This window comes from Besnoitia besnoiti, chromosome I (assembly GCF_002563875.1).
Source record: "Besnoitia besnoiti strain Bb-Ger1 chromosome I, whole genome shotgun sequence".
NCBI lineage: Eukaryota > Apicomplexa > Conoidasida > Eucoccidiorida > Sarcocystidae > Besnoitia > Besnoitia besnoiti.
The window spans coordinates 2577973-2602612 of NC_042356.1; the positions used below are offsets into that span (position 1 = coordinate 2577973).

Below are 24640 nucleotides of genomic sequence, written 5' to 3' on the forward strand. Positions count from 1 at the left end.
GGAAGAAACGCAGCATGACACTTCAGAAGACAAAAGAGGACGAGAACCGCGGGAAAACGATGAAGGAACGCAGATGTAATGAGAGAAAAGAGGTAGCCCTGCGAAGCGGGAACCGTCCTCAGCAGAGAGTTCGAGAAGAGGTAGCAGGCAATGTGCGCCTAAGCGAGGCGCGGAAAACAAGGCACTCGAGAAAGAAGAAGAGTAAAGAAAGATAAAGATACACGCAGCGACGGATGGCGAGCCGTCTGCCGAGACTCGAACTCTCACGTCGATTATCACACGGCGCATGTCACCGAGTTTTTCTCTGCATCTTTTCTCTGTCTGGGCTTCATGCCTCGTCTCGTCTCTCTTTCTCTTCGATCTCTTCTTATGCATCTGCAAGCCTGGCCTTTGCTTCCTCCTCGAAAGGCGAGTATCTGAAGACCAGAGGTCTCGCCTTCCTGCGAGGCGGTGTCTTTCTCTGTGTTTGAAAGAAAGCAATGTGCATTCTCGCGAGTGCTTCGCGCTGTCTCTACGGCCTGTCAGCGCGCCGGGAAAAGATTACGCTGACGAAAATGCGCAGCGTCAAGGACGCGTTGGGCTGGTTTTCGGGATTTTCCACTCAGAACGTTTAGCTCGCACATATCTCACTCTCTGAGAGTTTACTCTTTCCTGGAGAGGCGAGTTTTTCTCGTGCTTGTGTTCCTCTGGGTCATGGAGGCGCCTCGGGCACGAGAAGTAGGCGCTCTGTCCCGGGAGTCTTGCGGCATTCCGCTTGCAGTGCCGATTCTTTCTTTAGTTGATCCTGAAGGAAGCGAATGGCCTCGCATGTTTTAGAGTTTTGTTGGCATGCTCGTTGCTGACTCAGGGACAGGCGAGGCAGTGTGTCGGGGGCCCCGGTCTGCATGTGTCGGGCGATTTTTCCCGAGATGGGCAGCGAGAATCTCGGCTCGCCTGCGCTGAGCCCTGCAGGGGAGGAGGTCGCCTTCCGCCCCTCGAGTGAGGCAGTAGGCGACTGTCCTCGCGCCACCGAGCAAAGAGAAGATGCTGCCGACGCTTTCGAGTCGCCAGCAGAGGACGCAGAGCGTGACGAAGAGGGGACTCCAGGCACCGAGCTGTCGATCGAGGAGAGGCACGCCCTCCTCGCTGTCCTCCGCAAGCTGCTGCAGCTTCTTCAAACGCGGGGTGAGGCGTCGGCGTCTGCCCCATGCAAAGGCCTAGCGGAGGAGTCTAGCGCCTCTGAAGAAGCGGAAGCCGCTCAGGAGGGCGCTTCCGCTGCGGCTCACGATGATGAAGACGAGTGCCACGGCAACGCCCTCGAGGCCGAACTCTGCTTGTTGTGGGATAGCGCAGCGGACCTCTCGCGCGCGGCCTTCCTCTATTCGCACAACTGTCCTGCGCTCCTTCTCCTTCTCGTTCGGCGTGTCGTGCTTCCGCGTCTGCGCTGGCGCGCCGAAGGAGACGCCGAGCCAGATCCCACCCCCGAGGCTGTCTCTCTTCAGCGACACGCGTCTCCGCTCTCTTCCCCCCCTCTCCTTGCGCCGACTGGGAAGGCGCGGGTGAGCTGCCTCGTCTGAGCGAGATTCTCGCGGGCATTCTGGGGAATCTGTTTTCTCACGCCCGCTTGTTTGAGGAGAATCTCCTTCGCGCCGCGGGCAGTCGGGCCGGAAGCGGAGGAGACTATGGCGCCTCTGCGGCGCTCCCGTTTCTCTGTCGAGAGGCCTGCGAAGCTTTGGTTTCTCTGATTCTTCTCTCAGGCGACGCTCGCACTCTGAAAGAGGCTTTTCGGGCGCTGACCGCGATTCTCTTCAACCTGTCGCAGCTCTCAGGCGCCGCCCTCGCCGTACTCCTCGCGCTTCCAGTCGAGAATCCAGCTCGTGAAAAGGAACGCCCTGCCAGGGCTTCGCACCACGGTGCATCCCCTGCCTCTTGTGGAGCGTCCTCAGACGCGGGTTCTTCTGCGGAGGCCGCAGACGCAGGAGCGGCAGGGGACGGGCAACGCGGCGGCGCGCCCGACACGCCACGCGGGGGGAGCATGCCGGGGGGGCAAGCAGGAGCGACGGAGGAGGAAGGTGACGAAGAAGACGACATCGCCGACAGTTTGATTGACAAGTGTCTGTTTATCCTCCGCCATTCACTCAGCCCCGAACTCATGGGGGCCGTGGCGGCCTTCCTGGCTCAGTTTTTGGTCATCGTTGAGGCGTCTCCTTTCGCCTCGGGGTCTTCTTCCGGCGCGGGCTTCGCGGCCTCTTCGTCTGCTTCTCCGTCCTCGGCACCCCCGGTCCTATCCTCGCTTCTTTTCCCGGCGTTCACGTCGTTTCTGCGAGTGCTCCGCGCGAGACAGCCGCCCCTCTTGGCGCTTCCTGCCTCCGTCTTGGCTCTCGAGGAGGCGGGGGAGGGCCTTCAGGCCGACGACTGTTTCCTTCACCTCCTCCTGCAGAAGTGTGCGGAGCTGCTGAGGCTCCAGCGGCCGCTACTCGGGCGGCGCGCCGTTCCGCTGCTCCAGGCCGCGGCTGCAGACCCGCCGCGCGCAGAGACGTCGCGCGCGACTTCCCGCAGAGATCGCGAAGCATCTGCGCCTCTCGAGGCTGCTCGGGAGACGCTGTCCGCATCTACGCGCGACGTCATCTGCCGCGAACTCTTCAGCTGCGGGCTGCGCGACGACCCCGAGGAAGAAGAGCTTCTCGAGCACGAGGCCGCGGCTGCGCTGCAGAATCTCCTGCTTTTGCTGGACGCCTGCGTCGTCCTCCTCTACGAGGGCGGCCTGCCTCCGCCCGAGGGTCGCCGCGCGAAGGGACGCGCCTCTTCTCAGGGCGCAGCGGGCGACTTTCCGGCGTGTCTCTTCCAGGTGGCAGGTTTCACGCTGCTCAGCTCGACTGAGGACGCTGCGCTGATCCGCGCCGCCCTTCTGCTGCTGCTGCGAATTGCCGTCGACGGCGAGAGAGCCGAGCAGCAGAGACTCGCGACCGCCAAGGCGATGCAGACTGAAGGCGGGGAAGGGCCTCCGAAAGAGGCAGATATGGCGGAGGGACGCGTCGTCGCAGACGGCGCGCGCGGCGGCCTGGCAGCGGCTGCAGAGCCTGCGCGCGACGGCGTTGAAGCGAGTGGAGAGGGACGCACGAAAAGGGAGGAAGAACTCGAGGGGGGCGGGAGGCCGCAGGGCAGGGATCTGGGCGCGGCGCTCGACTCGAGAGGGCGGGCGCACAGTCGGTCTTCAAGGAGTGACGCTGCGCAGCCAAGCGCGGGCAGTGAAGAATTCAGCTTGCGCCGGCAGATTGAGGTGTATCTACAGCTCATGTTGAGGACTCGAAAAGGTGAAGATGTGGTAGAAAAGCTTGTCCTGCTGCGAGAAGAAGAGGACGTGCACGAGGACGCCGACACACTCCTCGGCATCCTCTTTGTCGCGCAGTTCGCGCCCAAGACGCTCTTGAATGAAGCAAAATCCGAGCTGCTGGAAATCGCGCACGCCCACGTGGCGGCCAAGGGGGCCTCTGGCGTCCGTATACGACACGGAAGTCACGCGCAGCCAGAGGAACCATTAGAGGGAGACGCGGAGCAGGACGACGACGCGCGAGAAGGCTACTCAATGCACGAAGTCCTCGAGGCCTCTTTCCTCCATTTTCTCCTGGGAGCCTGTGAGAAGTGCTCTTGAAAATCGCCCGGGGCTCTGCCTCTCTTTTGCGGTGATTCAAGCACACTTTGGCGCTCTATAGATTTCCCGCTTTTTTTTTCAAGGTTCGCCTCAGTTGCTTTCGCAAGGCGGCCGCGGGTGTTCGCGGCGGTTGTGCGTGACCGGTGCATTTTTGGCGTTCCGTTGATGCGGCAGCGCGCCTTCCGCCGTCTGCCAATGTGTTGCGATGCGCTTGCGGCGAAAAACCTCCAACGCAATCTTGGCGCGCTGCGAACGCAGAGCGCGAGTTCTCGTTTCGCGTCAAGAAAAAGCAGACGGCAAATGTCGCGCAGACTCGAGTCTGCTGGAGTCGAACCCGGACACTTTCGCGGGGGCTCGCCCTGAAGCTGTGCAGCTTGCCTTGACTCCGCGCCGCGCCATCCTCGAAACAGCAGGCGCGTATTTCGGCGCCCCACTTTCAAAGTGACTGCACTCGTACTTCCGCTTGCCTACTGGACTGTAGAGCGATATTAAGGCCTACATCTCCATGGGGATCCAGCCTCGTGCCCGCGTGCCTCCACGCATTTGCTTTCGTGTAGGTACGTTGATCCTGCTGTGTGCACTATGCCGCACGCCGAGAAGTATGCAGGCAGTATTTCTGAGTAGATCTGGAAGGGCAGATGCAAAGTTTAGCTCTGTGCTCTGTGCTCGGGCTCTGCAGCGGCGAACCGCTGGGGAGAACGACAGCGTCAGAGGAGCTCTGCGCGCGCCAAGCACCTGACGATGCACGACTGCACTCACCCACCTACACAGGAATCCATAAAGATAGATATAGATATATATAGATATAGATGTAGATATAGATACATAATAGACAAAAGACAATTTCAGACAGATACAGATAGATAGATTGATCGTAAATATATAACTGTATACGTATTGGCGGTAGCTATGGTCGTAAGAGACCTGCGTGCAGCTTCGTGCGACTCCGTTCCAACATCACGGCGCCGATCAAGGCGGGACCAGTCGCCGAGAGCGATGGTTGGGAAGAGGCAGTTTTCAGAAGCTCTTATTTCCAGAAGCAAATCGGTTTCTGGGCGAGTGCAGAGTGGACATAGCGAGTCATCGGAGCAGAGAAGGTAGCACAGAAAGATAAAACGCGCACGCAGCTGTGAACAGGGTATAACTTGGAGTAGACTTGATAATCGAATCAGACGAGACCAAACACAAAACAAATCCCTGAGAAATACTTCACTTCACACAGGTGTGCGCGCGCCAGACGCGTGCTCGGACTTACACATATCGACAATCCGAGTATGGATATCTAGCGTAATGGATTGATTTGGACTGCGCAGTCAGACCCAGCACAGCCGTCAAACGGATGAGCCTGCATGGGAGCGGCTCGTTTCTCATAAAAAAACGTGAATTCGTGCCCCGGGTGCTTCGCTGCATGTTGAAGTTTCAAAAAGTCAGTAGTTGCGGATGCAGTTTTCCTCGTAGTAGCGCTCAAGTTCCTGCGCCTGCCGCAGACTCTCCTGCTCGAGCTTCCGCGCCTTATTCTTCTCTGCCGCCTACAGAGACAAAAACAGGCGAGACGGTCTCGTCAGCGAAAAAGAATCGCAAACGCGCAGAAGCGATTCTTGAGCGGTAGCCGGAACGTGGTGTGAATACAGCACAAAAAAAAGAGAGAAAGACGGGTAGAAAAAATCATGCAAGGCCAGACAAGAAAGGACACAGTCATCGCCAAAGAGGAATGAAAAAACGAGGCGGCACCAGTCAGCGGAAGAGCGACAAGGAGAAAACCGCTCACCCGCAGGGCGTGTTGCTGCTTCTTGCTCGGAGCTCGCAAGTCGTTGACCGCGCTCATGCGTCTGTAAAAAAACGAAAAAAATGAAGACAAAAGGGATGCCAAAGCGCGGTCAACAGCAAAAGCGTAAGAAGGCTCGAAGCAAAGCGATAGACGCAGACGGAAGAGAAATGCGCCGAGACAGGCGGCAGAAAAAGCAGAATGAAAAACGAGCAGCGGGCGAGAGGACAATGTTCGAGAGGAGGACGAAGGGAGACAGAACGAGTCGAGAGAATGGGGAAAAAGGAGGAGAATTACACGAAAGACAGGCAACAGAAGGAGAAACACGCGCAACGACGGCTGCGGACAGGGGCAGCGGAGGCAGAGATCTCACTCGTATTCGAGAGCGGGCATGCCGAAATTCTCCTCGTAGAAGCGCACGGAAGAGACCTTTTCCTCCAGGTGTTTCTCTAGGTATCGACGCATATACGACAAGGCGTAGACATCTCCCTGAATCTGCATCACGCAAGACAGAAGAGCGACAAACGACAGCTACTCACAAGTGGAGAGAGCGAGAAAGGAAGACCGCATCTCACAGCACACATCGCAGCACAGGACGCGGCCAGAAAAGGAGGCCACCGAGAGACAAATCCCCGCGGCGCGGCAGTTTCCCTCTCCGCAGAAGCGACTTACATGTCCCGTCGCGAAGCGGCCTCTGCACTTCACCCATCCGACGAGAAAGAGATCCCGTCCTGCCTGCAGAAGGCTGTCGCGCAGAGCGTCTCCGTTCTCTGAGAAAATCACACGGCATTCCAATCCACCGTGGACGAAGGCCGTTCGCAGCGCGAGCCGAAGGAGCCGCACGAGGCGGTTGGGGGAAAAAGAGGAGAAAACGGTGAAAAATTGAAACGCTCGACACAGGGGGGGGGGGGCGGGGGGAGAAAGCAGTTGGTGTAAAAGGACAAGAAGGAGATCAAGAGGCAAGCGACAGGCCAGGGGACGAGAAAACACAAACAAGATCTCAGATCAAGAGGCAAGCGACAGGCCAGCGGAAGAGAAAACAGAAAAAAAAGCCTCATGTACCTCTGAACGATCCCTGGAGGTCGAAGCGAAACTTCCCAAGCATCTCGTGGAAGTTTGTCTCGTCTCTGTCGCGAATCACGCGTGGCGGAGCCACTTGTGGCGCTTTGTACTTTCGGAAACCGGTGATCTACAGATAAACGAACGGCACACGCTAAAGAAAAAATTCACAAACAGGGAACACAAACGTTGCCTCCTCCCTGCGCTCTCACAGGCGTCGCCGGAGGGCAGCACCACTAGCACCGTCCAGCATGGATTTCACTCAAATGACCTCGTTTTGCTCGCCAATTTGAGTTGAAATCTGCGTCCCGCTGGGAGTGTGTGCCGCTTCACCGAGCGTGCAGCGCTGTGCATATGCAGAATCAGGATTCTCTTTTCCTTCGTCTGGCTGTGCCAGCGTTCAACGCTGTTGCCACAGTGACTCACACGACGACGGCAGTCGACCCCGGAGGCCATCGAAATTGCAATCAAATCAAAGCCAGGAGAACTAGAGGAACACTCGAGAGACAGACAGAAACGGATCAGCTTAGGCCTGTATACACATGTCCATGGCTTCCGAAAAGAAGCAGCTCTTCTGTCCTCTGCAGCACCGCTCATCCGGAGCTCCTCCTCCTGCGTCTCCTTGCAAGGCAAATGCCGTGCACGCAAAGAGACACATTCATCAAGCGAGTCAAACGGACCCACAGACAGGCGTGCACATGCGCAAACAGGCATGTTTCACGGTTTAGGGTTCAGTGGTTTCTGGCGCGAGCGCGGGCTCTCCGCTCGGATTCCGTACTCGTCTGTTGAGCGTGTCAAACTGCCTGTCTAGGACGGGGTTTCCCTTTTCGAGAGGAGCAGCGCAGGGCGGAGGGTCGAGCAGCGTCTTCGGAGGCGCCCGCAGAGGATTCGGTTGCTTGCGCTCGACAGAAATGTTCAGCATCGCGCGGACTTTCTCGCTCCGCGGCTTCACGATTCCCCGCGCAAACGGCGCCATAGTGAAGAAGAAAGACGCGGAAGGAGTGCGCGCAAACCCAAGTGCAGACCGTACACAAGCGGCTGAAAAGGAAGAGCGAGGCGAAGACTGGGCAGCAAAGAGAGGAGGAGACGCAGAAGGGTGCGAACGAACAGAAAAGGAAGCCGCAGCGAGCGGACGCGAGAGACAGCGACGGCCGTACCAAGGAACGGACTCACTACGGAAGCCGAAACCGACGGGAGAACTCGCAGATCGAAACCGGAACGCGCAGAGAGACGCGAAGGTCTCGCGTGTCTCAGTCTCTTCCGCGCGCGCTGATCATCGATACGCCGGAGTTCTTCAAAGACCTCGCAAGACTGGAGACGTTCGGCGAGCAGCCAGTTCGCTGTGGACGAAGGAAACACACCGCTCTTCCGCGAGAGGGGAGGTCGGACCCGGCTCCTCTGCAGAACCGGCGGTCCCGATGCGAATAGGAGGATCGGTTCCAGCCGTATATGGCGAAAAACGCAGTCAGTCGCGGTATCTGCGCGCACAGGAACCACTCCCGTGTATATCAGGAAAGCAGACGCGTGTTGCGCGTTTCCGCGCTATCGGTTCGCCAAGCAGGCTCATGACGTGAGCTTCGCGTGCTCAAACGACGTTCTTCGTCAGCTTGTGAGGCTGACAGGCATACGGTTTTCGCGGGTGAGGCACGAGCAGTGCAGACTGGTCTCCGTGCTCTGCTCACGATCTCCTTCCACACACAGGCCCCCTAAAAACGACGGCAAACGCGCCGTGTGTATGTAGAGGTGAGGAAATGGTGTATATACACCTGAAAAAATCCTTGAAAGGCAAGGTTGTGCATGTGCCGTTTTCTCCAGCTCGGATGAGACCGAGAAGCGAGAGAAACGGAAGTCCGACACGAGAAGGAGAAGAGGTACTTCCGGGAAGGCGCGAGAAGGGGACTTTTGAGTATGTATAATTCGGAGTCTCAGCGTTCAGAGGATCTGTTCCTTGTCGGAGACGCATCGAGTGCATGCGCACAGTTTCCCCGAGAAGCGTTCAGGTGTCCATGCGCCCGAGTCCAGCGGCTGTCTTTCCAGTTCTCATCAGGTCATATTTTTTCAGTTGCTTCTGCGCTTCCCGTTTCCATCTCAGTTGGAGCGGAGTCCAATGCTTACTTTTTTGTCTCCGTAGTTGTGCGCTGTCGCAGCGCGCGTACGTTTCTGTGCGTGCATTTTCTCGCGATGATGGCGTCGCTAGGGGGCGGCGCGCGACCTTGCCCCCCTGCGCACGAGACGTACTCGCTGTGGATCACGGTCCGAGGGCCGGACAGCCGCCTTCCGGCTTCGCCGCTTCCTGAGTCGCCATCGACGAGCTGCGCTTCGCCTAGTTCGGCGAGTTCCCCGTTCTTCCCGAGTCGCGCAGTCGAGGACTTGGCGGCATGCCTGGGGACGCCGAGGTTCCTGCCGCACATCACGCTGCTGGGTGGCGGTCTGCAGCATCTCTCGTTGGAGCAGATCTCCTCGATTATTCGAGGCGTCGTCGCGGGGGAGGCTCACACGCACTCGCCTTGCGCAGTCAAGCAGAAAACCGGGACGCGGCCCTTCTACGTTCGCGTCCAGGAAGTCACCTCGGGTCCCACGCCCTACCAGTGCATCTTTGCTCGCATTCGGCAGCCCGGAGAAGCCCCGAGTCCACACGCCTCTGCTGTCGCGTCGCAGACCGGCCACGCAGCGCAGGCTGGACACGATCTCCATGACGACCCTGAGAGCCTTTTCGCGCTCAACAACGCGCTGCGCGTCGCGCTCTACGACGCGTTCGGCGTCCCGTACAAAGGGGACAACGACGTCTACATGCCGCATGTGAGTCTCGTGTATGCGAATCAGGAGGACCTCAGCCTCCAAAAGAGGCAAGCGATTGCAGAGTTCCTCAACAAGACGCACCGGCACCCGCACGAGAGCCGGAAACACGCCGGCAGTAGCCGAGATCTCGACCTGGCTCTCCTCGAAAAGCTCGAAGCGACCCGCGAAAAATTCGGCAAACACGTTCGCGGCACCTTCATCTCCGTCGAGTCCATTGAAATCGTCGAAACGGCGCTCGCAGACTGCTCGCAGGCGCACAAGTGGAAGATTTTGGAGTCCATTCCCCTCCACAAATAATGCACCGCTCGCTGAGCAGGCAGACATGTTTGTTTTTGTGGAGTTGTCCAGAGGACCGGCGTCTGGTGTAGACGTTCCAGAGTGTGTGCATGGGTGTAAATACATGCAACACGCATGTATTTATCTCTCTACAACGCTCTGTAAAGAGCGATGACCTCGGAGGGGGAGCAGGCCTTTCCAGACAAACGCGCGGCGCTTGGAGGCCTCTTTGTCGCAAGTTTGGTTGCCAGACAGAACGCTAGATAGGGGAGAGAGACGCAGTTCCCGTGCAACCGAAGGAGGATAGGCACGCTTGGGGCGAGAACCGAGCGCGGCCTGCTTGTTGTTAGACCTCAATTTGCTGTGTACTATCCGCCGCAGTTTTGTTGTTTGACGCTGGAACTTTAGGGGCGACAGGACTACATTGTTTCCTCATCCAGAAAGCCTCGGTTCTTGCTCTGTGAGTGTGCACCTCCGGTTCGTTCGCTTTTCTTGCTTTCTCTACGCCACGAGAGCCGGAATTTTCAGTTGCACTTCCCACTTTGTGTATGCATAGTCATTCATGCGTTCGAATGTTTTGCCTGCGGTGCCCTTCGCACTCGCGTAGTTTACAGGTAAACGCGGCTTTTTCTCGCCTACCCCGGTCCGCGGGCTTCTTCATCGCATGTACTTCTATTTATTGACATACCTACATAAATCAACACGTAGGCAATACCTATGTACATACGTGTTTGCCCATCTCTGCGAGTGTGCCTCTCACCCGCATTGAATCGCTCCCTCAACGATTCTCAGCAGTGCTCCCGCGTCGCCGAAGCGAGGTGCGAGGAACGCTGACACCTTCCGCAGAAGGGCATTTTGAGCGCTCCATGGAGCCTGTTCCCTCGGCCCTCCCTATCGCTGATCGTCGGCTCTGCCAGGTGAAGCGCAGCAACCTGCTTCGCCCGGGAAGAGCGGCATTTGTCAACTGAGAGCGTTTCCGCGTAGCCAGCTCGTCGCATCGCTGCCCAGCAGCCGCAAAACAGAGGAGCCCAAGTAGCGTGTAGTTGGCGAATCAGAAACTCTAGGCCGTGTCCAGTGTGCCACGGCCGTCTCTGCGCGGACGCATGTTCGGCGGAACTGAGACCTCAAACCGGTGACTAAGCTCGCGAGCGTCGTACTACGTGGTGCAGCGACAAGGCTTCTCTAACTCTAGGCTCTATGGGTGTGATACCGACTAGTAATGCTCCCTCTAGGCACCACGTTTCTACACGGAAGTCCTGCGGCAAACTCTGCAAGACCATCGCAGCGGCCATTCGTACACCACTTCATCTCTGTATTTCAATTTGGACATGCATGTGAATACCCACTGGGTCTGCGGGAAGGAGAAACGCCACATTTGGATGGCGATGTCTAGGCACGGGGACAGCAAGTTACTGCTTGGGTTCAATAGCCAGTGCTTGAGTCGACGAACGCAGATATCGAAAAAACGTTGTGAAGCTGGAGGTGGCAAAGTAGTTACACAAAAAAATTCATCCGTGAAAGCCGCAGACGCGCACCACACGTGTGACTAGTGGCTTTGTATAAAGCTCGACAGCATAAATCTGATGATACGCGTATGGAGAGAGACATGCGGTCGACAGAGAAGCCTCCCGCCACCGCATTCCTCAACGCTTGCAAGTGCGTACATCACGGAACAGATAAATCTATACATTACGCCAAACGCATCAGGCTCCTCCAAGAATAGGCCTGTCGTCTGCATGTGTGCGTTGTTTGTGGTGCTCGAGAGCGTCTGGGTTTTCGCGCGCTTTGCTCGCCGGACTTCACTGCACAGTTCCGCAGCCTTGATTCTCTGTCGAACGCGAGTACAGTCAGCCGTTCGTTTACTTTTGCATATCAGCAAGCCTTCAGCCGCGTTGCTCTGAGCCGCCGAGGATAGCCAGCAGACGCAAAAGCTCAAGGAAAAGTCCGACGATGTCCTGCAGAAATGCCGCAAGAACAGGCCGCCGAAATGCGGGAGCATGGAAGAGTGAACACCCACGTTCACTCATGTATTGTCTGCCCCCGATGAGGAATGCAGCGCTGTACGGATACAAAAATATTCACACCTCTTTATGAAGAGACGGCGCAGAGAGACCGAGGAAACAAACTGGTGGGCGCCGAAAGCGCTTGGGTGGAGGGAGGCCCGCGGAAATGGAAGGATCTGTGTGCGAACCGAACCAGAGTAACAAACTGCTCTCTATACAGCGCCGTCCAATCTGCTGGATAGCCACTCAACGCTGACCGCCCCTGCGATCGAGACGGATGTCTCTGATAACCCGAGCAGATAAGCGAGACGCTTCGCAAGAAATGTGCTTTTCACACCCCCGAATTTGCCGAGGGACTCCCGTAAGACGCGTGCCCCGGTGCTGCCGTCGCATCCTCGCCAACAATCAACAGAACCCGAAAAAGTTGGCGACAGGCTCCTAAGCGGAACCATCCGTGAGATAGGTTATTCCACCCCGACTTCGCGTGCATCAGAGAACCGGGAATTCAACGCGTTTCGCGTATATGTCTCGTAATTTCCGTGGCCTGGTGCAAGCGCCTCAAGGGTGACTCGTCTCAAGCGAGTGATTCACAAAAGTGGCTAACTCACGCTTTGACTGCGTGTATTGAGAAGCGACGCAAGCCGAGTTTCGTTCACGTGGCTCCGCAGCCGCGAGCCCGGCTCCGACGCGCTCTTGGAACTCACCGTGTAGAGGCAGACCGCCGCAAGAATGTAGTCGTCCTCGTCGAGAGATATGCGCCCACGTTTGATTAGGAGGTGCGTGTCAATGAGAACGTACACGCCGTACATGCCCGCGAAGAGAACGCACGCAAAAATCTGGATCCACATCGCCCGCCAGAAAATCACTCTCAGAAGACCTGCGCGAAAAGAAGCACACCGGCAGACAGGCAGCGGCGCAGGTAGGAGGGCTGGGGTGCGCTTACAGCACAACGCACGCACATGCTTTGCGAGTTCAGAGCCAGGCGCGAGTGTAGCTGTGAGCCCATTAATTTGACTTGGAAAGGGCTGAAGCACACAGCCCCGAGGAACCCGCCATGGAAACGCGTGGTTCCTCTTCACTGACGCGCACGTCTAACCCAAACGAGTGTAGCCAGATATGTCTACGTGAGTGTGCGCCGCCAGGTGAAGGCATACACAGGCTGTCACGCCGGTCGAGCAGATGCGAAGGCGCAAGAATAAAGCCAAGAGGCAGCTCTTGCGTACACACACCGAGACACTTCCGATCGGGAGGCAGCGTGTGGATGCGCATCGATTCGAGTATCCCCCTTCACAGAATACCACCCCGGGTGCACCTAAATTGGCGATGCCGGGGATGTGTGCGGAAGCCCATCGAGAGACAGAGCAACCGCACTCCGCTGCGTTGGCAGCAGAGACAACGAACCGCGAGTCAACCTCTATCGCCCCTCCGTCGCCGCGCATGTGCTCACCGACTGCGAAGACGCCCCAGAAAAAGAAGGAGACTGCGCTCAGCCATGACGTAAAGTCATAGTCTGTCTGGAAGCTGTGCATACGTACAACAAGCCACCCGCAAGAAGCACACAAAACGATCGACAGGACACACGAAAAACGCCGCTACCAGCGACGGCCCGCATTCGCGCATGCACTCTCAGAGGCACACAGGAAGCCAACAGCACAGGCGCGTACATAGACACACACAGATAATGGAAATGGAGGCACATAAGCATAATTACAAAGGAAAGTTTGGTATCGCACGTGTACCCCGAGCGCATGCGAGTATGGCACGTGCGGCCAAGTGACTAGTAGACAGCTGCGGCATCAACACATGCATACGTTTCCTCAATTGCAGGTATATATGTGAATATATGCGCCTCAGCAGTCCATACATCTATGCAGGTATCCCTCGATGCACCACGGACACATCAACTTCCCCGGCCGCCTGTCCAGTCAGGCGGAGTGAACAAGCATGAAACGAACGCAAAGCCTTTCTTTCGACGCGTTGCGTACGCGAAGAGAGTGAGGCCTGCAACGACGATCGTGGTCGCGAAGAGCGCCTGGAGAACGAGCAGTGGGTCTGCACACGAGACACACAGCGAAGGCCAGGAGTCACACACTGTGCACGAGGCCAAACGCGGGAAGAACCCGTTTCTGAACAGCGGATGCGAGGGCGCCTGATGCGGGAACTGGGATCCAGAACACGAGAAACGACATCTTTCCTTTCGTTGGAAGCAAACTAGTGTTTCATCCTAGCGCCCTGTCACTATTTCTTGGAGGCGCACGCAATGGCGCCCATTTCGGAATCCTTTCTGTATACTCTCTCCTCGCTTATCTTGGGCAGTTGATCCGCAGACCGATCGGATGCGTGATCTCGTCTGTTAGTTTTCCGTCGGTCCGCCTGCCATCCACACGTTCGACCCCTCGCGCTACCGATCCTCCTCTCCCTTCCGTCTCCCTGGCCTGCCTTTTCGCCCTTTTCGCGGCTCGTGCCTTCTCTTTACTCCGGCACTTTCCCGGTCGACGTCGTCCGGATCCACCCTCCACCCCCGTCGTCAGTCGGCTTTTCTCTCTCCTCCTCTCCCTCCTCGACTCGCACTTTCGCTCTGTGTGCACTGTGTCCCTGTCTTCTCGCGAAAAGAGTTCTCACCATAGACCGAGCACACCGCCCCGACCGTGACGGCCTCGCAGAAGGTGAAGAAAAAGAGAAGAAGGTAGTTGTGTGGATACCGGCGCGTGAGGCCGGGGTTGCAGGTCATCACCAGCAGCGAGACGACGGCCGAGACGCCCGCGGAAATCAAAAGAATGTCACCGTTCACCTGGAGAAACCCAGCCAGCGCAGAGAAGGAACAGCATCGACGTCCCATCCGGCAGGCGCCAAGGCTCCGCGAAACGAGGCAACAAGGCGCAAAACGCACGCGTGCGGCTGGTCAACGAGTGGAACACGAAGCGCAGCGAAAAATCGGCTGCCGGCTGCGCTCGCAACGAAGAGAGGAACAAACGGGACGAGGCTGCTCGCCGCGGTTGGCAACCAGACCGGCGAAGGCGCAACACCCCAGAGCGTACAACAGCACGAGACGAGACGAAAACAACAGACCGGACCGTTGACCAAACCGGAGGGCACCCCATCCATCGGAAGACATCTCTGCCCGTCTCTGCACATGCACCGTGGAAGGCACCGGAAGAGAACTCCCTACGCCCGATGCCGGGATACGCACTGGTCCCCTGCCAGCATGGACATAACGAAATGTATCGAGTCCTCGCAGAGCGGTAGAGCCACGGACAACGGCGTCCACCCGGTGCCAGAGAGGACGGGGAAAGGAGAAGACGGCGCCATTCCTTGCGCGGAGAATTCTGCGTTTACCTGCACCCAGTGGCGCGTCGCATCGTGGACAGTAAAGAGGAGCGAGACGGCGAAGGTCAAGGCGATCTGAGAGCAGATGATTCCGTAGACCTTTCGAATGAAGGCGAAGCGGATCTCTCGCGCGACTTTGTCGCTCATCTCGTAAGGTCCGCCAGCGAGGCCGTGGTGGACCCCGCCGGCCTCGATATCGTACGACGGAGAGGCGTACATCTGGAAGAAAAGGAGAAGAAAGGCGAGTGCAGAGAGACGCGCGGCACAAAGTGGAAGACAGGACACGGCGAATAGAGAAAACTCCCCTCCGACCAGCGAAGAGAGGAGACATTCGAGCCGCTCCGCCTCGTCGTCTTCGGGGCACAGAGCGAAGACACAACCCTGCGCTGGGCGGCGAGACAGAAAGCCAGCAAAAACAGCCTAGAAACGTGCGCGTATGTGTAGGAAAAGCCGAAGGGGCTGAAAGCTTCACACAGCGTAGCTGAGGAGGGCAATGCCTCCGCGGCCGGCGGGAGTTTTCGTCCAGAGAAAAAAGCACGCGAGACAGCCCGCGCACAACGAGGGAGGCAAGGAGCGGAAAAGGGGGGGCTGAAGCACACCGTTTTGCTCAGAAAAGATATGCTTTCAGCAACTCTCATAAAAGTCGTTGCGCTCCCTGGGTGCCTGTGGTCTCCACGTGAAGAGGTTTCTGAAGTCTTCACCAACACACATGCCGCGAGACGCCGATGTTGCCAGCAACGGGTCGTGCAGTTGCAGAGGGCCGAAGGAGCACCTCTACACCCCGAATAGCAAATCGAACATTTCACCAGAAAAGACAACGCAGCTCTGTGCGAAGCGACGGCGAAATAGCAATGGACGGACGCGTGCCCTCCTGTGGCAGTCAAAAACCCTCCGTCCTGCATGCGTCGTTGTAGCGTCATCGAGCGAGTCAGCGGACGGGCGATCCGCAGAGACTGGAGCAGTGTCTCGAGACTTTTCTGCTCTCCGAAGGGAAGCCGAAGGCGAGAACGGCAGCGGGTCTGTTCTCCACCGCTCTCACTCCGCCCTCTCGGGAACGCACCAAGCACAGTTCACAGAGGGCTCTCAATTTGTCGCTCTTGGCAGCCTATCATCATTGCTAGGGGCGCGAACGTCCGCTGTGCTCGGGAAGGCGACGCCGTATTCGACAGTCTGAATTCCCATTCCGAGGTGTGCAACTGTGCTGCGGACGAGACCGGAGAAGAGCAGACACCCTGAAACCCAGGTCCGGCTACCCTGTCGACGAATACACCTACCAATCGAGCCAAGCGCGGCAGGCGACAAAAGTGGCACGCGAGTAATCTACAGGGTTCTCCAAGCAACAACCTCGTGTCTGCCCTGCACCAGGGCAAGAAATCTGCTCTCCTCATTGATTATAGAGGGCACGACAACCGCTGCGCCTGGCGTCGCGCGTATGAGTGGCGGTGTACTGCGGTATCCATCGGTATCCAGATCCACATATGTGCCGGCCGGCGAAGTTGTCATCAGGTGTCTGTTGAGACTGAGGATAAGCGGTGCTCATTTCCTTCCCCTGCCGTGAGCCTGCGCGTACCGTGTGTACTCAACGGTGCGTTGATCACAGGCGTTAGACTCCGGTCACACAGCAGGAACCGGGGTGTCTCAATGCTGCCCAAACGGTTTCTCCCACATGCGAAGGCGCAGCCACAAGGACAGTGTCGCTTTCCTTTCTCGGTATCCAGGAACCGTCGCGATTGAGTGAATGCGCATCCAGCCTGCAACGGAGGATGCCATCACAACTGAAAAGGTCCCTCAAGTCTACTCCGCGACATCGCGTCACAAACCGAGGCGGGCTCGTTTCGGCGACGGGGCACATTGCTTGCCGACTGTGGCTGCGTCTGTGGTCAGATGCAAACACTTACATCCGCGTGTGGGTGCCTGAGGTCAGTGAGTTGCGTTGACGGTTCCTGAACGTAAGAGGCACCGTATTTGAGTGGATAACAAAGAGACGCGTCACGATGTCGAGGAGCAAGACACAAAGGAGACCTTTCATCTGCGTTGGCCGTTTTCTCTGAGGTTACCGGCGAGACGTATTCGTCGTCAAGGCAGCATGGCCGTTGCCAGTGCTCTCACGAAGCCGTCTTGGCACCTGTGCTTCGTAGTCGGGCACGTTGCTGCCCATTCCCTCACAGAGCCCGCGCAAGCAGCGGTCGACGTCGCAGAGCCAAATCCTTCTCGCAAATAAGTTCCTTGAATAGGCGTGAGCGCGGATGGCCATAGGACATGTCGACTCCGGCCTCCGATGATGCGCATGCATGTCGGTAATATAGTCCCTAGTGTGTATGCGGACATATTCTACGTCTCACGGCCGACGCAACAAAGGAGATAGAAAAGATAGACTGCGAAAAGACCTCGGCTCGCAGAGATACCCGGACGTATATCCTGTGGCGTCACAAAACGACCCCTGTTTCTTCCAGCAGGCCGATCCACACACCAACCCGCTGCAAATGCCTCTTCAGTTCCTTCGCAGGTGGCAGTGACGAAAAATATAGAGCCACTGTCTGAGAGCAAGGGACATGGCGCCGACACGACCGTCTGCCGTCTGGACTTTATTCGTCGCGCGCAGTCTGTATCACCGTCAGAGTGAAATGTCGAAAGCGTCCCTCAACCATACTAAGATAGAATATAGACTCCTATTTTAAAATCGCGTTTCGGACACGTCGGGATTCGTTGTCTCCAGCTCCTGTTGAGGCGCTGTCGCGCCACTTGACTGCTCCTGCGAAAAGATCACGGAGGCGGAGGCTGCCCAAATGCGGAAAACAATTCGGGCCGCTCCCGCGGCGACCCGAGGTGCTTTACCTTGTAACAGGACATCCACGTACACCCCGAATACTTCCTCACTGGTTCCAGGGGTCGTCAAACCAGTGGGCATCCGCACATCTAGCTTGCGGCTGAGCCGGCTGTGGCAGCGTCGACGTACGCGGCACGTCTGATTGAAAAAACAAACCTTGCGTGGGTGGCTGAGCACCCACTCTGCGAGACGGGCGAGGACGCTTACCACGCGCTCTGAAGCAACCAGGATCTAAGTTGCTCTTGCCATCGTCATCCCAAAATCTCTCAACATCATATGGCACTGGTCAAATGCTTCGGGACTTGTGAGTAGGAAGGCCCCGAACGCAAGATCAAGATTAGGCGTGCGAATGGGCCCAGGACAAGGCCCAGTTTGAGCCACCTGATGATTGCTGCGTAGAATAGAAAATCAGTCGGGTCTGATGGCAATAACGCCTGGGATTCTCGTCCTTCGCTAACCAGGAGAGGGAATCTACCCAGATGGACGCAGCTCATCCGGTGGCCATCCATTCAGTTGCTTGCTTTGCGCATTTTTCTCTCTCAAGTTCGTCAGATCGACGCAGAGTATTGACGAATCCGGCGATTCCATCTGGTCCTTCAAGCCGTCGATGCATTCACTACTGCCTGATAGGGGGCCTTGGACATGTTTCTGCTCATTCTCAGGTTCGCCACCGTCTCAACTACGAACGGGTTTTCTGGCTCATATGAATGTGGCTTCAGGCCAGTACGGCGCACTTTGGCTGCATCCTGGGCCCACTGTTCAACCATCAGCATCTTTTCACCCTGAAAAGGCTTCTGGACGTCTTTTTCAACGGTGTGTTGGAGGCACCCACTGAGGGGCTCGTCGCATCTATTGCCGTGCCTGCACTCATTCCACTTGGCTGTGCGGCCACCGACGGGAAGAGATTTGGAGTGCTAGAGTCGTCAGAGGGAGAAGCGTCTGGCTTGTCCCCACCGCTGTCGTAGCCAGCCGAAGCATGGAGGAAGCTCGCGGATGCGAGAGGCTCAATTGTGTCGAGCTGAAGAGGTCAGGCACTGACAACGCAGCTGACAGGCAGCGAACATGTCAGCCACATTTTGGCTGCTCGGCGATGACCACTGCACATTTTGATAGATGCGATTGATGCGAGTAGCGTGCCTGTCGTGGCTGACACGCACAGTGTCTAATTTAGCAATACCAGGAGTAATCTGCAGTCAGACAACTCACAAGGTTCTTATGTGCACAGCGTCAGCTAGAGTGTTACAATCACAGCGTCGCTCAGCGTTGGTATTTGTCGGCCAGATGCGTCTTAAGGTGAGCGTAAGGCTAGCTCCGCTGGTGTCATTCCCACGCCATCAACGTCTGCAATAGGACCGGCAACTTGACTCGATAGTCGAAAGTCAGAGGCCACCCACGCGAAAAAATCTTACTTCCCTGTTGGGCCAGGAATAAAGTCTGTTCTTGAAAAAAACTGAAACATCGAGGCCTGACGTGTCGGGACGAGCACTGTTCGGATCACCCGGGCCTCTGGAAGGGGCCTCAGCAACGAGCCTCCAGGCGTCGTCGCCGGGTACATCGGTTGCTGCGTTGTCTTCAGTGCCCCGCTTGTCCAGGGCTTAGCCATGGAGCCTTAGTCCAGCGGACGCGTCGAGCGGAGGGTGTCCGAGGCTGAAACTGGATTTCGGTGGTAGACACAACGCCAGAACGAAAGACACGTTTGTTGAGGCGGTGTAGGCAGGTCTAACAAAGTCTGCGTTATGTCGCAGTATAGTTACACAAACAAACTAAACCTTGAAGGCTGCAGAGGCTGACTTCACGTGCGCAACTCGATCTCGAAGCAAACCCTACAAGCATACATGTGAATGCATCTATGTGGAGGCAGAGAGGCGGTCGACCGATAAGGCTCCCTCCCTTACGTTCCTCAACGCGTACAAGTGTGTGTATCATGCCAAAGATGGATTTTTACATTTCTCCAAACGCATCAGATTCCTCAGTGAATCCTGTCGTCCGCGTGCGCGTGTAGGCTGTCGAGACTAGAGTTCGTGTATATTCTCTCACGGCTCGCTCGCCACACTGCATCGCGCATTCCGCAGCATTATTTTTCAGAGGAAGCCGAATGGCAGCAATTGTTTATTTTCATCGATCAGCAAGCGTTTCAGCCGCGCCGGTCTGAGCGACCGAGGATAGCAAACAGATGCAAAAACTCGTCAAAATGTCTGATGAGGTTCTGCGAGAAGGTCCCAAGCCACAGGTTGAGGAAGTGCACCGTACACGAAAGGGTTAACACCAATGTGCATCTGCAGGGACATACAATTATTCGTCCCTTCTGTGGAGAGACAGCACAGTCCAAGTGAACGAACCGGTGTGCACCAAAAGCGCGTGGGTGGATGGCTTCGCGCAGGACAGGAAGGAGCTCGGCGCAGAGCAAAACCTGGCGACACGCTACCCTCTATATAGTGCCAACCGATCTGGCGGATAGTAGATCGCCGCTCCCCTGCTCTGGGAGTGGGCGTAGCGTCTCGGGTGACCCTAGCAGATACGCGAGACGCTCCACAAGGGACCTTCTTGCTTTTCCCACCCCACCATTTGCTACACGGGGTTTCCTGAAGGGTGCGCGGCCTCGGCGCAGCCGTTGCGCCTTCAAGAACAGTCAACAGAGCTGAAAAAGGAGGCAGCAGGGACTCCCTTTAGCGCAAACGTCTTTGACCTAGGTACTTCCGCCTCGCCGTCGCGGGCAAGTCAAGCTAAGCATCAGGTTGACCTTGAGCTTGCGGCAGGAATCTGACACGTCTGATAGAAAAGAAGAACGTCGCCTGGGCCTCCGACCAGCCGGTGAGCAAGACGGACAAGGAGTCTTCTCACACGATTCGAGGCGACCGAAGTCTCCGCCAACTTTGCGAGGGGCATCTGGTCCCTCATAGCGTTGCTATGCTTGTCCACCGCTGCCGGAGTAGTGAGGGGAGAGGCGCCCAACGCTAGATCAAGATCATGCACGCGAGCTAGCGCTGCACAATGCCTCTGTTAAAACCGCTTGACAAGCTCAGATTGGACGAGAAAGTCGGCCAGGTTTGATGGCGTAACAATCTTGCATTCGTGGCCTGGACTAACATACAGCGGGAATCTAATCTCTACTAAGCTGGGCAGTGATCCCTACCTGGTCAATCGCTCTATGCATCTTCGCTTCTGATGTCTGCTCAGACCGCTGCAGAGCTTTGACGTTTCCAAGAATTTTTTCTTGCACTGCCGACCATAGAGTCACTACTTAAACGCCTGATACGTGGCCCTCGGACCTGTCTGGCTGACTTTCAGCTTGCTCACTGTCTCAGCGACGAACGGATCATCTGATTCACGTGATTGCGGTTTCTTGCCAAGGCGTTTCCATTTCGCCTGTTTTCTTTGTCCACTCATCAATACTCCAGAACTTGTTGTTGAAACGAACCCCTGGTATCGCACGCGAGATTTTGCCGGCGGCACCTCCCGAGGACCCCCTCGATTCAGTCATCGCTTGCACCGAGCTGCTCCTCAGCCCAAAGTCAACCTCGTCAATGTAAGCGCCTTCCAAGGAACTAGAGGCGTCGGATAAAGGAGCTCCTGGCGCGCTCGCACCGCTGGCGTTTCCAATGGTCACACCCAAGAAGCTCGCAAGCGCGAGGGGCTGACTCGTGTGGCGCTGGATAGCCCAGGCACTGAACATGCAGTTCACAAGCAACGCGCACGTCACAATCAGCCACATTCTGGCTGCTCGGCGATCTCCAACACTGCACATTTTGACAGACGAGATCGGGGCGAGGAACGGGATTGCCGTGGAGGACGCACGCAGCGTCTACTTTCTCTTTTGCCTGGACTAATTTGTAGTCAGTCAACTCGGAACGTTCAGTTGTGCAGACCGGCAGGTAGAGTGTGGCAATCACAGCGTTACTCAGCATTCACATTTGTCGGCTAGGTGCGCCTTAATGTAGACGCAAACCGTGGTGCTGTCCGTGCCGCGCCGACGCCAATCAACGTCTGCACTCGACTTGGAGACTTGCGTAGACTGTCAGAAGCAGGAGACCGTCCAGCTCATATGACTTCCCTGCGGGAAAACTGAAGCACTGAGCCCCGACGTGTCTGCAAGAGCACTCCTGGGATCAGAGGGTCCTCCGCGGCGGGAGTCCATCTGTAGCCACCGTACATAAGTCTCTGTCTTGTGAACCCCAATTACCCACGATGGCTTCTTCCAGCCTGCGTGTCGAGTGGGGTTTGACCAAGGCTCAGACATGAATTCGGCAGCATGAAGGCGGTGCGGGTGGCGATATCCTTCTGACGTTGCACAGACCTTCTATGTGGAATACTAACTCATTCATATACAAAACTCCGTTGAGCTTTTCTTCTGCAACCGGCAGGAGCACGTGCGGCACCAGGTTTCAAACCACAAAATTGCAAAACTGCGACGCTTCCCGTCTTCGTAGCCAGGCATACCCTCGTGCCGTGTCACGTGCTCCAGATAAAGGCATCTTTGCTGGACCTCGTCTTAGTTATCGAGCGTTTGACGACCAGAAAACTCCGTGAAAACGGTGGTAAGAGCTCCACGCTTTCCGCGCTGTAGGAGGCTGCAGGAAGCTTCATGAGTGCGAATTAACGCCGAAAAGCCTGGGTCTCTGGCAGCCCCCTTGAAGCCGCGTAACCCTTCACGTGTGCGGCTCGTCAGTCGCTATTGGCAATTTTGTGATCCACGTGATACAAATCTTGCAGCTGGTTCGGGTTCTGTGCCCAGGCTTTTGCATACTTCGTTTCCTCTCCGCTGGAACACATTGATCACTTGAAGCCCCATACTGTATTGTGGAACATGCCTCCAAACACAACTCGCTTTTTATCAAGCAGTTCCTCACTTCTTCTCTACAGCTGCGGCAGACCGGCGACACCAGCCAGTGCGCTCGTTATTCGCTCGCAGGGTCTCACGTGTCTACTGACGACAGCACCACTTTTCCGACGATTGTTCCGCGGCTTCTGAACGGCACTCCCCAGTTCTCACTTGTGTGGAGCCTGCATTTAGTTTCACGGTCCCCATTCTAGCGGAGCACTTGTAAGCAGCTCTCCCTTGGTCCACTACGCAGATGACCGGTTCGCGCATGTGTGCCCGCGTCCAGTGTTCCTTTCCCTGGTCTTGTTGTACCAGTCACCATTTGCCCTGGAGAGCAAAACCAGATGGGGGACCGACTGTCGCTCTTAATCGCCTTCAAAGAATGGAGGATGCAGCGCCACTGGCTAATGTTCAAGCTCGTCTGTCCTCGTAGGGAGGTGCTCCATATCCACCAGCAAGACTTCCTTCCAGGGTACTCTCGATAAGCAGCGACGCCGCTTACCCTATTTTCGGACCTGGACATTATGACTGTATTAGGACCAGCTCGCCATTTGCCGTTCTGTATGTTGGTGAGCCTTGTAAGTAGTGGGGAATGCGCGTGTCCACATAGAACAGTATGTGGGTGTGCGGATCTGCGAATCGCGAGAACAATTTGCTCATACCGATTCACGTCCGAATATATATATATATATATGTATTGCGTTCTACTGTTGAAGGGCAACCCTCTTGCATCAGGGCATTTTTAGTGGGTGTCATCAGCGTATGTCCCTGCGTAGCCATTTCCGCACGGTTAATTACGGTGCACGTCTACTGCTACGCACAAACCGGCGTGTCTGCAGCCCAAATCTGACACAAAGGACACGCCACATAAGAACCTGAAAGTCGATCAACGTCTTGGCATGGCACGAGACTCGGGTCGGAGCTCGGCATCGCGAGACACTGTCAATGGCCCTGACACTGCCATTGGTACTCGACCACAGCCCGCTCCGGATCCTTCCACACAAGTGGACGGTTCCTCTTCCGGACTCCTCACGGGGAGGCGGCTCGCTGTACCCTGCCGGGGCAAAAGGTGTTCGGAACTCCGCTTCATATCGTACCTGAATGGTACTTTTTACCATATTAGGGGACCTTAAAAGTAATCCCATCCCAAACCGGTGGTTTGCCCAGTATTTCTGTCCTCTCTCCTTAACCTAGCTTTATTGTCTGAAGTTCGAGCTTTGAATACCCGAATGCTGATACGACGAAACCGGCAGCTGTGGCCAGATCGCGCAAGCTGTCTAAGCGTGCAAAGGCGCGTCTCTCTCCTTCGGGAAGTACCGAGTGTGAATCCGCCATCCGCTGGATCAGGAGGCAGATACGTTGAAAAGGCCCAGCGCAGCAGAGCAAACAGGTTGTGGTGGCAGGGCAGCGCCGGCGTCCGCCCCTTGTCTGTGCCCGTTCACATGGACACTGGCAACGGCGCTGTCGTGTCTCTCGCTCTGGTAGGTAGGGCCGTGTCGCAAAGCATGTGTATGGCATTCGGCACCTTCCCCCGCAGGGACCGTTTCGTCTGTGTCGTTTGTGGTTTTACCTTCTTCTCGCGTCAGTGACAGACGCAACTTGTTTTCTACAGGGAACGAACAACGGGCCGTGCTTCTCCTCGCTCACACGTGGGCCGCTTTTCCCGTCGCTAGCTCTTCTCCAGTGACATCCAGGTAGGGGGACAGACGGTTTAACATTTGCAACTGCGTGTAACTACTCATGTTTTTGAGTATCCAGTGGCTTTTAGCGGCTTATGCACTCAGAATCGAGCCGTGTGTACGGCGCTGTTCTGGGTGTGTATCGGCGGACGCCAGGCCGTATCCTACGCGTGGAACCTTGCTCTGCGTGAACCCGACTTTTTACGTGTAGGGACGCTGTTGCTTTGCGTTGGGGGAAAACTTCGACGTGCTTCACAAAGCCGCTGGCGTTAATCCAACGCGGAAATTTGGACCCAACGATTCAGTGCAATTTGGAACACCTCACTGTCCCTTTTTTGCCGCCCTCCCTGTCTGGCTGGCTTGTGCGCCGTCCGCAGCTCGACAGCTTCCGTTCGTCTCCTTCACGCTCTGCCCCTCTACAGTTCCTTTTCGCTTCTTTTCCGTGACACTCGCAA

The 24640-nt window shown here is 56.6% G+C and overlaps 5 protein-coding genes across 5 annotated transcripts; 2 read left to right on the plus strand and 3 right to left on the minus strand.

The window, feature by feature from the left end:
* Nucleotides 1-908: 908 nt before the first annotated feature.
* On the plus strand, nucleotides 909-3631 carry BESB_003820 (uncharacterized protein; the record flags this gene model as incomplete). Its single annotated transcript, XM_029359137.1, has 2 exons — nucleotides 909-1538; nucleotides 1613-3631. The coding sequence occupies 2 exons, from the start codon at nucleotides 909-911 to the stop codon at nucleotides 3629-3631; spliced, it is 2649 nt and encodes an 882-aa protein (XP_029222050.1).
* A 1427-nt stretch (nucleotides 3632-5058) lies between these two features.
* Nucleotides 5059-7431, minus strand: BESB_003830 (uncharacterized protein; the record flags this gene model as incomplete). The annotated part of the gene is made up of 6 exons (XM_029359138.1): nucleotides 5059-5160; nucleotides 5400-5460; nucleotides 5770-5891; nucleotides 6069-6166; nucleotides 6459-6585; nucleotides 7234-7431. 6 exons carry the CDS (start codon nucleotides 7429-7431, stop codon nucleotides 5059-5061), a joined length of 708 nt encoding a protein of 235 aa, XP_029222051.1.
* Nucleotides 7432-8636: 1205 nt separating this feature from the next.
* Nucleotides 8637-9551, plus strand: BESB_003840 (uncharacterized protein; the record flags this gene model as incomplete). The annotated part of the gene is made up of 1 exon (XM_029359139.1): nucleotides 8637-9551. One exon carries the CDS (start codon nucleotides 8637-8639, stop codon nucleotides 9549-9551), a length of 915 nt encoding a protein of 304 aa, XP_029222052.1.
* A 1862-nt stretch (nucleotides 9552-11413) lies between these two features.
* BESB_003850 (Nmda1 protein) lies at nucleotides 11414-15079 on the minus strand (the record flags this gene model as incomplete). Its single annotated transcript, XM_029359140.1, has 6 exons — nucleotides 11414-11485; nucleotides 12238-12410; nucleotides 12981-13054; nucleotides 13519-13585; nucleotides 14156-14324; nucleotides 14870-15079. The coding sequence occupies 6 exons, from the start codon at nucleotides 15077-15079 to the stop codon at nucleotides 11414-11416; spliced, it is 765 nt and encodes a 254-aa protein (XP_029222053.1).
* A 5933-nt stretch (nucleotides 15080-21012) lies between these two features.
* Nucleotides 21013-21432, minus strand: BESB_003860 (uncharacterized protein; the record flags this gene model as incomplete). Its single annotated transcript, XM_029359141.1, has 1 exon — nucleotides 21013-21432. The coding sequence occupies one exon, from the start codon at nucleotides 21430-21432 to the stop codon at nucleotides 21013-21015; it is 420 nt and encodes a 139-aa protein (XP_029222054.1).
* Nucleotides 21433-24640: the final 3208 nt, after the last annotated feature.